At 43.7% G+C, this 12,606-nt stretch overlaps 1 protein-coding gene across 8 annotated transcripts in view; it reads left to right on the forward strand.

Annotated features, from left to right (window-relative positions):
• The window catches only part of sema3fb (sema domain, immunoglobulin domain (Ig), short basic domain, secreted, (semaphorin) 3Fb), a 60,229-nt gene that overhangs the window by 33,978 nt on the left and 13,645 nt on the right, over positions 1–12,606 (forward strand). For 5 of the 8 annotated variants that reach the window (XM_005915251.3, XM_005915253.3, XM_005915252.3 and 2 more), the window contains exons 3-9: positions 4,971–5,131; positions 5,487–5,549; positions 6,032–6,151; positions 7,407–7,496; positions 9,188–9,281; positions 11,279–11,398; positions 11,652–11,791. In XM_005915251.3, coding sequence (XP_005915313.1) covers positions 4,971–5,131; positions 5,487–5,549; positions 6,032–6,151; positions 7,407–7,496; positions 9,188–9,281; positions 11,279–11,398; positions 11,652–11,791 — 788 coding nt within the window. The remainder of the gene's footprint in view (positions 1–4,970; positions 5,132–5,486; positions 5,550–6,031; positions 6,152–7,406; positions 7,497–9,187; positions 9,282–11,278; positions 11,399–11,651; positions 11,792–12,606) is intronic. The other 3 variants (XM_005915256.3, XM_005915257.3, XM_005915258.3) reach the window with 1 other exon arrangement.

The following is a 12,606-nucleotide window of genomic DNA, read 5'->3' on the forward strand; positions in this document are numbered from 1 at the left end:
GTTTGCTAAATCATTTTGTTATTAGTCATAGTCATTTTTCTGCTTGCCACTACCTTAATGGCAACAGCTGGTTAATTTTGGTATCAGGTAATTGCTAATAGTTAAATGGCTGACACTGACAAATGTACAGCAAGATTAAAACTTACAACTGTTTAAAGTCCAGTGGTGTTCAAACAGGAGCTTCACTGAGCTTCAGTGCTACTACTGCTAGTGGCAAATTGTTTGGTATATTAATCTGCAGAATGGTCACAGAATTTGAGTTTTGACAAGGATGGTTGTACTGATTATGTCAAATTCACACAAAACTGAATAGTACTTTTTACTTTCTTGATTTGGGTAGAAGTAAATATTTTTAATACTTAAGTAAATACTTGGTACTTAAGTACAATAGTTTTCCATAAGTCATGACCCTCCAGAGAGGGGAGAATATCTTAAAACAAAACTAAGAAAAAGAAAAAGAAAAAGTAAAGTTTGCTACAAAAATCTTTTGACATTTTCAAATCTTATTCTATTTTTTGTAAACCGCTGGATAGCTTTACCTCAGTTATTTAAAATATAATTAATAATTAATTTATATCTACAACATTTTTGCACACTTGCACTCTATGTGGTCCTGTGCCAGTTGTCTGTTATATGTAGCACCATGGTCTCGGAGGAACGCCGTGTCATTTCAGTGTGTACTGTACAACTGCACATGGTTGAAATGATAATAAAGCCACTTGACTTGACATGACAAGAGGTCCCAGGTTGCAACTTAATTTCTAACACTGCGTTCAATCTGTGCTGTCGCTGTAAGGTTGCTGCATACCATATGACTCGACCTACACCATAGCCTGACATTCACCCGCGCAAGCATGTAAAATTCAGCTGCATGACCACAACAAGTGTGATTGGCCTACTTGGCAGTAATATGCCATGTAGACCAAGTATATTGATCTTGGTATACTGAACGTAAGGATAATGGCTCCGTGATCCAAGATATAACTGGCTATGATTGTATCTTGCTTGTCTCCAGTGCTAATGCAGAAACCAGTAATCCCAAGCGCTTAGAGTCAATGCGTAATCTCATTTGGTTCTGAAGTCTTCATTATATCCTCCATTTTTAGCTCCAACATAAATGTATAAATGCAAAAAAGGCTATCTATATTGATATCTTTACTACTTTATGGTAAATGGCCTGTATTTATATAGCGCTTTACTAGTCCCTAAGGACCCCAAAGCGCTTTACATATCCAGTCATCCACCCATTCACACACACATTCACACACTGGTGATGGCAAGCTACATTGTAGCCACAGCCACCCTGGGGCGCACTGACAGAGGCAGGCTGCCGGACACTGGCGCCACCGGGCCCTCTGACCACCACCAGTAGGCAACGGGTGAAGTGTCTTGCCCAAGGACACAACGACCGAGACTGCCAAGCTGGGGCTCGAACCGGCAACCTTCCGATTACAAGGCGAACTCCTAACTCTTGAGCCACGATCGCCCTATGTCAAATCATATTAAGTAAAGTAAAGTATTGTAACTACAGCTGTCACAATTAGTGAAGTACAAAGTACACCGTTCCCTTACAGTTAAAATATAGTAGCAGTAAAAAAAAGAGGGGACGGTACAACTACATCGTGACTGAGTTTAAGTGTAGTACTCATGTCAAGATATACATCATATCAACTTACCAAAAGCTTGGTGGTAGATTTTTGGCCTTGTATTGTTGGTAGATCTCCAGCATCTTTAGCAGGTTGCTCTGATGCCACTAAGCTAGAATTTCTTCAGGTCTCGTTCAGCTCAGCGTCCAGTTTCTCAAAGATCAGCAAAGGGCTTTCTTGAGGCCAGAGTGCAGCGAGTAGCAGGAAACGGGCAGTGGGCTGTTTGAGCCAAGAGCACCTTGGGTTCCTTGGAGAGAGAAGCGGATTGTCTGTGTTCAGCAGACTGAAGAGTGTGGACCGGAACGCCACGCACAAAGGAACCGAGATGCCTGAGGTCACTACTTTGAAATAGCTTAACTTTCTGCCTTTATGCTACACCTGCATTTCTTTCATGAACAAGAAAGACTGAAAATAGGAAAAATGTCATAAAGTGACCTTCTCTCATTTGTGCGCAGGTGCAGGCATGCTACTGTAAAAACCCAAGTGAATGAGGAATGGGATAGACACTGAGCTTGAGGATCAGGTTGCCCCACCGGCTTACTTTCACCTCCTAATAGAGCCATTGCAATTTCACAAGGGAGAAGCAGTGTGGTCCTGAAACAAAGCCCCTGCTGTGTGTGTGTGTGTGTGTGTGTGTGTGTGTGTGTGTGTGTGTGTGTGTGTGGTGTGTGTGTGTGTGTGTGTGTTGTGTGTGTGTGTGTGTGTAAGTGCGTGCATGGGTGTGTGTGTGTGTGCGCAGACCCCCCAGAGTGGGCCTAAGCCATACAGGCAGTAATGGGCTACTCTAAGAGTTTATCTGGCTCTGATAGACATATTCACACTCTGCTCCCAGCCTTTAAATCTCTCGGATAAGTCTGCATGTGGAAAATGCTGTCATGCTCTAATGTGGCTGACAAAAGAGCAAGTAGTTTAGCCTCTCTGAGCCTGTCCTGTGTGAAACTGTAATCTGCGGCTGCAAATCTGTAAGTAAGTCTGGGAAAACAGCTGATTGAGTGTGCAGCCTAATATATCCGAGCTCAATAAAATGTGACTGGTTGAAAAACATCGGGGGATTGTCTGCAAATTAGATTCAGCTCAGTGCCAGAAAATTAAGACAAATGAGTCGTGTAGCAAACATAAGATTTTGTTACTCTCTGGGAAATACACCCCAACCCCACAAATTCTCCTTCATCTTTTAGGTATGGGCATAACCAACAAAAAGAAAAAGCACACACACTCCAAACTGGCATTCTTCAAAAGTGTAGCCTCTCTGCATGTCTCTTCGAGCTGATTGTGATTGAGTGTTTGCTTGGCACCAATCTCAGCCCAGAGACATGCTGTGCGGCCTGACCTCTGGAGCAGAGTTGCAGCCAAGCTCAGTCTGCTGCCATTATACGTCCTTGATCAACATGTCAAACGAGCACAATGCCATGTGGCCCCGCCTGAGGTGAAGTTTGACTTTGGGATTGAGTTAAGAGGGACTGACAGAAAAGACAATGATATCCAGTAGGTGGAGTGGCGCGCCTTTTTGTAACCAGGTTCTGTTGTAGTTAAATCGCCTGGATTTCTAAAAGGTGATGTCTATGGTGGAGACCACATTACATGCAAATATGAAGGATAAGTCACGAGGAAAGGCACAACATTTGGGGTAAATTCTACCTGTGACATAGAATTCAGTCTGGCCTGTCTGCATGTTGTCAGATTACTATGAGATTAGAGTACACGTGTTTGTTTCTTAATGTGCGCCTCTCAATAGGGCGTGTTGTTGCTTTGCGCTGTTCACATTTCCTATTCGGCTGACAGATGGTCCCGTCCAGCTTCTCTCTGACAACAAACACACACTGAGAAGTCGCTGACAACCTGCTTCAGAAGGGGGGCGTCCCGACTGGCCCTCGGAATGTGTGTGTATATGTGTGCGTGTGTGTGCACAATGCATTCTTATCCAGTGTGCACTTGGCCTAGAGTGTATGGGGACTCATCATTCAACTTAAGACTCAACACAAATAATCACAGGGTCCAGCCACATGTTGCAGCTCCTCTACGCGGGGCTGACAGCTGCCAATCACTCTGCTGACCTGTAAACGTTCCATTGGTGAGCACAGTTATTAAATCAAACTGTATAAATATAGAATATCTAATGCTATTAATCTTTGCTTATTGACGTAACCCCCGTGCTAAATTTAGATCTGGCTCAAAAGACTGGCAATATCAGATTCCATAGGGAGTCTGTTTAAAAAGGTCTCTAGATGGTGTTTATTTTAAGGACCAGTGGTGGACATGTGGATGTCTTTGCATGCTTGGGTGGCCAGACCTCTTCTTCAGAAACACCTAACAACCTCGTAGTAACGTCAAACCCACAATACATGACTACACATACAGAGCTTGTTAAAAAAAAAAGAGTAAAAAAATCTTAAACTGGCCATTATAAAGCTACAGTGTGTTTCCTTCAAGGTGTGATATGCCACACTGGCTGTGCGTTTGCTTGTTTAATAATACGCTGGCACACCAGTGTTCAACTATGTCACATTTAACCAGTCAAATGCAGCTAACTGCATGTAACGGTTTATCCTTTGGTTTCCTTCTGCCACGTTTTGGTGGCTAACTCTGGGTTAACCTCAAAGCGTGCCTGTGATCTCTCGATTATAGAAGAAGGCTAAATGGAGAATGGGAACTTTCCTGCTGTTTGAGTGAAACCTCTCTATTTGTCCAACAGTATCTGAATGCCAGCGTCTAAGGCCTCTTACCCTATAGATTGCAAAGGAGTGTGTTTATGTATGGTGGGACACGGGGCCTTTGCTGTCTTAGCCGTGGCCTTTTGCTCTGCCTGTACTTGGTTGCTGAACGAAGCAGAACATATCAAACAAACACTCCAGCACAGAGTCTATAGGGAGATTGGGTTACTGTAGACATGCGAGGACGTGTCAACTGCATTGTGTTGCTGAAAGCGCACACTTGTCTGACCTTCAGAGAATGGTGTCCAAGCATGCAATGAAATGTTGTGCCTTACCCTATTCCATGAACTATGTAGTATGAACATCATAGCTAACTGCCGGTCTACTGTTTCTGTGTTTGCTGGCTTCCCACAGACTGCCACTAACGAGTGACTTTCTAGATCCTTTGATCCACTCAGGAGGTATTAAGCCATCAGTGCTGTTTGACAGGCACTCAGTAGCACTTGTCTCTAATGAGTGGTGTTCTGTTACACAAGTGTCGGTGAAAAACCATCAGATAAGTCCACGAGGAGTGGCACGAGGAATGTGTCAGTTGCCCATGCACGTGTGCGCGCGAATATGCGCACATGTAGCTGCAGCTGTCGGTAACCAATGCATTTCTGTTTCCATACAGAACTGAGATCCACTGGTACCGCTCATCACTTCGCCTACCTCATCAACACATCTGACTATCGGATCCTTCGTATGGATGAGGACCATGATCGAATGTATGTTGGGAGCAAGGACCACATCCTGTCCCTGGACCTCCATGACATCAACAAGAACCCACGTATTGTAAGACCTTTCCCATGCTTTTCTCCCTTTGGGCCTTAAAATGGGCTGTTACCGTGGGATAAAGCCAGCACCTTTACTGCAGTTTTACCCAAAGTGAAATGTTCCCCACTCTTGCCCCAGCAGCAGACATTTAGGTTTGCTCACATCAAGTTTTTGTTGGACTACTCTTCTTTTTTTTTGTTTCTGGTGCAGCTCATTAAAACCCTGTAACTGGGCTATGACAATCCCAACAGGACTTATATTAGCCTTGGTGGATATCCCTTTTAAAATTTTAATCCAAATATGCAATAAATGCCAGTGATGTATAACGTTTTGGGCTGGAGCTATAAAATGTCCCGCGTTCCCACTCTTGCAGATCCACTGGCCAGTGCCTGAACAAAGAAGAATGGAGTGCCTCGTGAGTGGGAAAGATGCCAATGTAAGTATGCGCGTTGAAAATGCACATACCAAGAGCAGGATTGCCCGAGTAAAGTTGTTTCCTTAAACTTGATAGCTTGAAAAAATAAAATATATCTTTTTTTTTTTAAATAAATTGCATTTAAAATATATAATTCCCTCATCTGTTCACATCAGTTTTAATGTGATGAACCTGTTAAATGGAATTACCTGCGGAGTTGGACCTGGCCCAGTAAAATTCTGGTTCCCTCGTGTCTAGCCAATGAGACAGGAACGGAGCAGAGAAGCCCAGAATCCTTTGTGCCAGCTTGAGTTCGGGAACCAAGCACTGCTGGCTGATAGTTTGATATTATATTGCCCAAATACAAATAGAAGCACATTATTACTGGCAGATTTTTAAGTTTTAATAAGAATCAGTGAGCATTCAGTAAATCAGCAGGAGGTCCGGCAGTAAAGATTAACTATGAACTGCTATTTAATTTCCTTCAATGTCTGTGTTTCCAGGAGGAGTGTGCAAACTTCATTCGTCTAATTGAGCCATGGAACCGGACTCACCTGTACGTCTGTGGGACAGGAGCTTACAATCCGGTCTGCACCTTTGTCAACCGCGGACGCAAACCTCAGGTTAGAATTACAAAGGAATGTAGAGGCCGAGAAGTTGATCTTAGCAGCATTAAAAGCTTCCTCCATCTACATCATGAATGATATGGTTTGCCTTACTCTCCATCCGCCCTACACTAAGCTCCCTTTATGATGATTTTGCTCCATCATTAAGCTTGCTTGTGGTACCCTGTGTCCCCATATGGCGAAGCAGCCAGCACACCAGCCTCACCAGCACACAGCTGTTGTCCCCAGTGTGCCGTTAGAGCTACTCTGTTTAGTCTCAATCTTTAATGGGACCTCTTGAATTTCGTAAACCTAGCCAGGCCGCTTACGCTGTCGTACTCCTCTTTAACACCTCACTTTCCTTTAAATATCACACCCGCTCCCTAATTGTGACCAGGGGACTTTTATAAAAGGCAATAAATAAAAAGTAAATTTCCCATTTGACTTTCCCTTGTGATCACAGAGAAATCGCAACAGCGAGCACAGCTTGCTCGAGCCCCTTGCTGCATACAGCTTGTTACTAATGAAGGGCTTCCACCCAGTCACTCACCTATCCTTCATGCATCCATCCAGGCCACCCGCCAGCCTCTACCATGTGAGATGCTGGGTAATTGCAAGTGGGAGCTCCCATTATGGGGTGCAAGTGGAATGTTCCAGTTCTAGTGGATTAATGAGAGGGCTGTTATTTTCTCCGTCACACTGACAGGTCCAAATCATACACCCCTGAGCACCTTTCTCAGCTGGTCTGTGGAGTTAACCACAACTGTAAAAACAAGAGGGGGTAAACTGCACGGACGCATGTACACACACATATCCTGACACACATACTGTAGGAACACTTGTCATTCTTAATTCAGATGGATTTCTATCAATAGATTTTACCATCGCAAGAAACATTCCTAAGATGCGCTTAAAGACTCGTAGCTAAATGTTTTGCAGTGCCAGCAGATTTTAGGGGTGTGTATGCGGCATACTGTGACAGCCTTGACTGACTAAACCACAGAATAGAGGACTGTTATTGTTGCCTTTTCCACCATCTGGTCCAATAAAGAAACCCGCATTCCCTGCACAGTCTTGCGTCCATATTTCTTTATCCTTTCCCTACGCGCTTGCATTATATTGATCTCAGGAGTTCAGGGTTTAGGGAGTTTCTCATGTCTCATGTCTGGAGGTCAAAACAGGCTCAAGCAATCTGCAGCAAGGTCATGAAAGGCCTTGATCCCTCCTCATCAGTAGTGTAACGCCGAGAATGTATTGCTTTTTCCTGTTTTAGACGTCCATGTATCTGCAGATGGCCCAAGCCAGAGGAAGGGCTAACCGTGCAGCTGAACCCAGCGCGGTGCACGAGACACTCGGACTCAAGGTGCGATGCGGGCCCTGTCTGCACGAACCGATCACCAGCAGCATGCTCCCCCTTTTTGTGTCTGTGCCCATTTTGTCGATACCATCTTTAACCTGGCCATCGTTTGTTCATCTCTGTAATATTTTCCATGCACTGTTTTTCAGTCCCTGCACGATCTCGACATTTTTAGTGTAATTTGAAAATGCATTTCATTTCACGTCGCTTCGTTTTCTCCTTCTTTCATTCACATTTCCTTTGTGTAAGTCTTGTTGTCTGAGCGCCCTGTCTTATTAGCCTTTGTCCTTTTGGTGCTTTGCCTCTGTGTTAAATGCCACATTTTGCATGAGAGCTGGCTAATCAACTGGAAATGGCTGATCCGGCTGTAAAAAAAACAAAAGATACACGGCCCACGTTTAATTAAACAGGCTTTTGCTGCTGTTCAATGCATGACACGGTCATTTCTATTTAGCATTTAGCTGGAGCTGTAAAGAGCAGATTTCCGAATCATTCTTCTTCATCATATCAGACATTCGAGGGTGTCACACCCAGCAGTTCTTCACCCCAAAGAGCCCTCCGCCTTCTGTAGGAATGTTATTCAGGCTCTCCCACAGAGGCGACAGGACTAGTCAGCATCTGACCCACTCCCACAGCAGGCTCTGTTAGCTTAGAGCAAACACCAGCCATCTGTAGCCAACTAGCTATGGAGCTGAGGAAATAAAAGAGTCACATACTTCAACATGTCTTCTCTGTTTGAGCTCTCCAAGCACTTTAAAAAGCAGAGAGGGACTTTTGAAGGACAACAGGGCTTTATGTGAAGTGGGACACTTTGAAAGTGTTTCAACTGTTTTCTTTTTCAGGCCGATTCTTTTTCTACACGTGTTTCAACCTTTTCTCAAGGGTCACATTTTATAGCAGGGTTGTAAAAACACATTCAGGGCACAGTTTCCCTCCGGTACACATAAATGTTTGTGACCGTTTTTGGGTTTTTCTCCAGAATGGCTTTGAGTAAGCTGCCATCTACTTATCAGCGCAAGTGGTGATTTTAATCAAAGATGATGTAAAGGGTTGCGTGTATGATCTAGTGAAGGGAGTTTGGCACAGTGCTCCTAAATAAGTGCTGACGGACACCGACACAGATGTCTTCATCTCGGCCTGCTGGGAGTAAAAAAATAGGGATTGGATGTGCTCTGGTTTTTGCGGCGGAGCTACAGGACATGTCATTGCGTGCCACTGTTTCATTTTCCCCACTATCATACGCAAATTCCTGCTAATCACCTTTCAGTGCTTGCGGGCTGGGATGCCATGAGCAGTGAGCATCAGTCATCCAGCCTCCATCGCAGACTTGTTTTCACTTTGCTGGATTGCAGGTGTCACGAGTCGACCTGCACACCCATAGGCACAGAGAAGCTGAGAGATATTTGGCATGCAGCTTTATTATGCCGAGAGAAGCAGCACCGCAGCACATTGTTTTTTAACAGTGGAGTGGCATGGAGATGGATTAGAAATCCATCGCTTTTCCTGCATGTGTTTTTTCTGTATGAACACACACTCATTATTTTGATACTTCATCCCCCATCAGGACCTATAGGTCCCGCAGGAGTCAGAGGCAGCGCATATGCTGCCTCATTTTCCCTACACAAGAGAATCACAGTGACAAGATGGAGAGTGTTGAATTTATTGCCATCTCTGTATGATTTTTTTTTCCATTTCAGGAAGAAATCTTCCATTTGGAGCCGGGCAAAGTAGAATCTGGGAAAGGAAAGTGCTCCTATGACCCGAAGCTCAACAGCGTGTCAGCTTTGATCAGTAAGTATCATCTGGATTTGGTCACATGGGATTGCAGGCACAGGCACGGTCCAGCACAGTTCCTTCTAGCAACAGCAGTGTCATCTCATATGGATTCTTCATCTTTTCTTCCATTTCTCCTTATATGATCTTCAATGGGCTTATGTTTGGCATACTTTGTAAAGAGCTTTTTATTGTTAGCCAGTGATAACCACAAGGTCAGGTCAAGTGTCCTTGTCACTTTGCCTTTTTCCCACAGTTTAGCTAGAATCACTAGGAATTTTTCCTTCTTAGGACTGCGATGGGCTCAGTAATATGTGACTATTAATATTTATATCCTCCACTGAGGAATTAGTGGCTTCAAATCTAAATACGTCTGACATGCAAAAATAAAAAAATAAATAGTTATTGTATTACCATTTGAAAAACTAAAACTTTGACTTAATTTGGCAGTGTGCTGATATGTGGGATCAATGCCTCAAACAAAGTCAGTGAAGCAAAATATTAACAAAACGATTGTCTGCTCTTGCTTTTTTCACGTTTCAGCCGTTAGATGATTTTCAATTTTCAGTGAGATTAGGTTTGGATGAAATGTCTTATCATCTTTTGTTTCACTCATGAAGCCAGTGTCCTCTGTGCCACTGCCCAAGGTCATTTAGTCAGGTCCAGGCCGCACAGTTGCCACCAGTGAAAGGCGATCCTCTCTCTGTGGGTCGAGGCGGCGGGTGTAAATCACTGGCACTGTTTTCCCGCATTAGCGCAGTGCCAGATGACCAGTATGGAACCAGTACTGTCATCCAAGATGGATTTACCTCCCACATCCACCAGTTAGCGTCATGTAAGGGACACTGTTGTTAGTGTTGATAAGGATTAAGAACCCTGTACCACAACAATAGATTCACCATTGACTGCTGACTGCTCGATGCGCCACCGCATTAGGCATCCTATCATCCGTGGACATTTTAATGATATATCATCAATCTCCCTATAGTACTGCCGGGGACCGTGACATTGAGTATAATGGTGGTACAACAGTGTTTCCTGTTCCTACTGTCTCCATTCTCCATCTCCGAGAGCCCTGAGAGGCACACCTGCTCCCCAGTGGGGCCCACACAACAGCTGGAAGACCAACACCTTTCCGCCCAGTGGCTTAAAAAAGCTGTTTTTATACATTTGTCAGTCTGCACACACGAGAGTGCTCATATCTCATGTCTTAATGAAGTACATTTGATGGCTGTTTCAGGAAGTTTGAAGTTTGTATTGATAGGAGCACACAGTTAATACCCTGAAATAAGAGAAAATACGAATGAATTTAATGTTTTAAAAATAAGAAATTTTTATAGTGGATCTGACCACCATTGATACAGTTGCATTTATGACAGTGTCGATTGTTGTTTGTGTTCAGCGGATCAGCAAAGTGTTTGTTAATTTGCAGCTGAAAAAATCCCCAAGAAACGAACTATATACTCCTATTTTAGTAATGTTTGCTAAAAGCTGTAGAGCACATCAATTTTAGAGAATTAAAAAGACATTTGTAGTGGGCTGAGGTCTGACTACCACACAAGAGGCCCAAAAGTATGTAAATGAGAATTTTGTTGAACGCTTGAGTATCTTTATCTCCTTCGTGTCATAAGATAATTTTCTTTGTCTTAATCCTTTAAACAAGCACTTTGTACTGGTACAAGAATACAAGCTACTTATAGTGTTTTAAAGCAGTACAGCCCCAAAATGCTGACATATTATTAGGAGACAATGAGAACAGTGGAGGCTTACCTTGTTTATCAGCCATTTAAATGTCAGTTGCTTACGTCTCAAGTTGCAACCACGTCCTGACCACTCGCATGTGCAGATGATGACTTTGTTATGCTTAGCTTCTGTGTTGTGAAACTGAAGAGCGTCATGATTTTTCTAAATATACTTTTTGAAATAAAAGCTGGTGGTTCGTGCCAAGGGTGGTGCTGGAATAATGTCAGAGTCGAGGAATCTCACGAAACTCAAGTGTTTTCTCTCTTTCTCAGATGGAGAACTCTACGCTGGGGTCTATGTTGACTTTATGGGAACAGACTCTGCCATTTTCCGTACTTTGGGGACAAAGACTGCCATGCGAACAGATCAGTACAACTCCAGATGGCTGAACGGTAACAGTCCTATTTAGCCTATAAATGATACACAAGACTGATCGCGGCCTTTTGTGCACAGCTCCTTATCGTGCTATCCAAACAAGCTTATAAAATATAGCTAAAATGTAAGGATCGCTGTTTTCTGAAGATGTTTAGAAAGCCTCAGCAAGTGATAAACAGGAAAGGCTGAAAGTTTAGAAAAGATCTCAAACCAGATGTTTTCCCCAGATCACTGTCCACATAAACATCTCACCACTTCTTCTCCCCACAGACCCCACTTTTGTCCACATACACCTCATCCCGGATAGTGCCGAGAGAAATGATGACAAGCTGTATTTCTTCTTCCGAGAGAAGTCCTCTGAGATGGGCCAGACTCCTGTGACCCAGTCTCGTATCGGACGTATCTGCCTGGTGTGTATACACTGAGGAGCATTTTTCCACTGAGGTGTGATCCTGATGAAAAGAGAAACTGCAGCGTGATTAATAAAAGTCTGGAGTCTCCCAGTGAGAAGCACCCACTGTCTTTAAATGTGTATGGGCTAAGGACTTGAATTTACCTCTTGTTAACTTGCTGGACTCCACATGTGTCTTTAACCTTCATGCTAACAATGGATCCCTCTGTATGTCAGGTTGCCCTCTGACCTCTGATCACAGGATCTCCCTGTGCACTGATATTGTCACTAGTAGTCCTAAGACACAGGATCACAAGGCCTGCACACTGTGTCATCTTACTGAGCTGGTTGTATTTACACATTAGACGTTCCTGTCTTACAAGTTTGCGTGCACGTGTGAGCCTAACAGCAGGAATATGAGAATGGTTCGGAGTACAAAACGTGCGCCTCAGTTGTTCACTGTTGTATTTATTTGGGGTCAGGTGCTGACCCGACAGACAAACACTCATCCCCTTCTCGGTGGGCTATGGAGACCCCGGCCTGTCACTCTTACTTCGCCACACATCTGGATGCTCTTTGCATTTCTTCGCACCGTGCATACCAACAAAACTACACTTGGTTAAGTTATGGTAGAGAGTATGAAAACATTTCAACTTCCCAAATGGGAAAGCATAAAGAGAGTGAAGGTTATGGCCACCCTTAAAAAATTACTAGAAAAAAGACCATTTCTTACAAAGTGTGACACATTCTCGAAATATCCTGGTATGGATTCTGGCTTCACTCCATCGCAGATGGGAGAGCCTAAATAGGAGGAAACTGTGTTTACCTAACCCA

The sequence above is a fragment of the Haplochromis burtoni genome, unplaced genomic scaffold, assembly GCF_018398535.1.
Source record: "Haplochromis burtoni strain Fernald_Lab_line unplaced genomic scaffold, NCSU_Asbu1 Contig_12, whole genome shotgun sequence".
NCBI lineage: Eukaryota > Metazoa > Chordata > Actinopteri > Cichliformes > Cichlidae > Haplochromis > Haplochromis burtoni.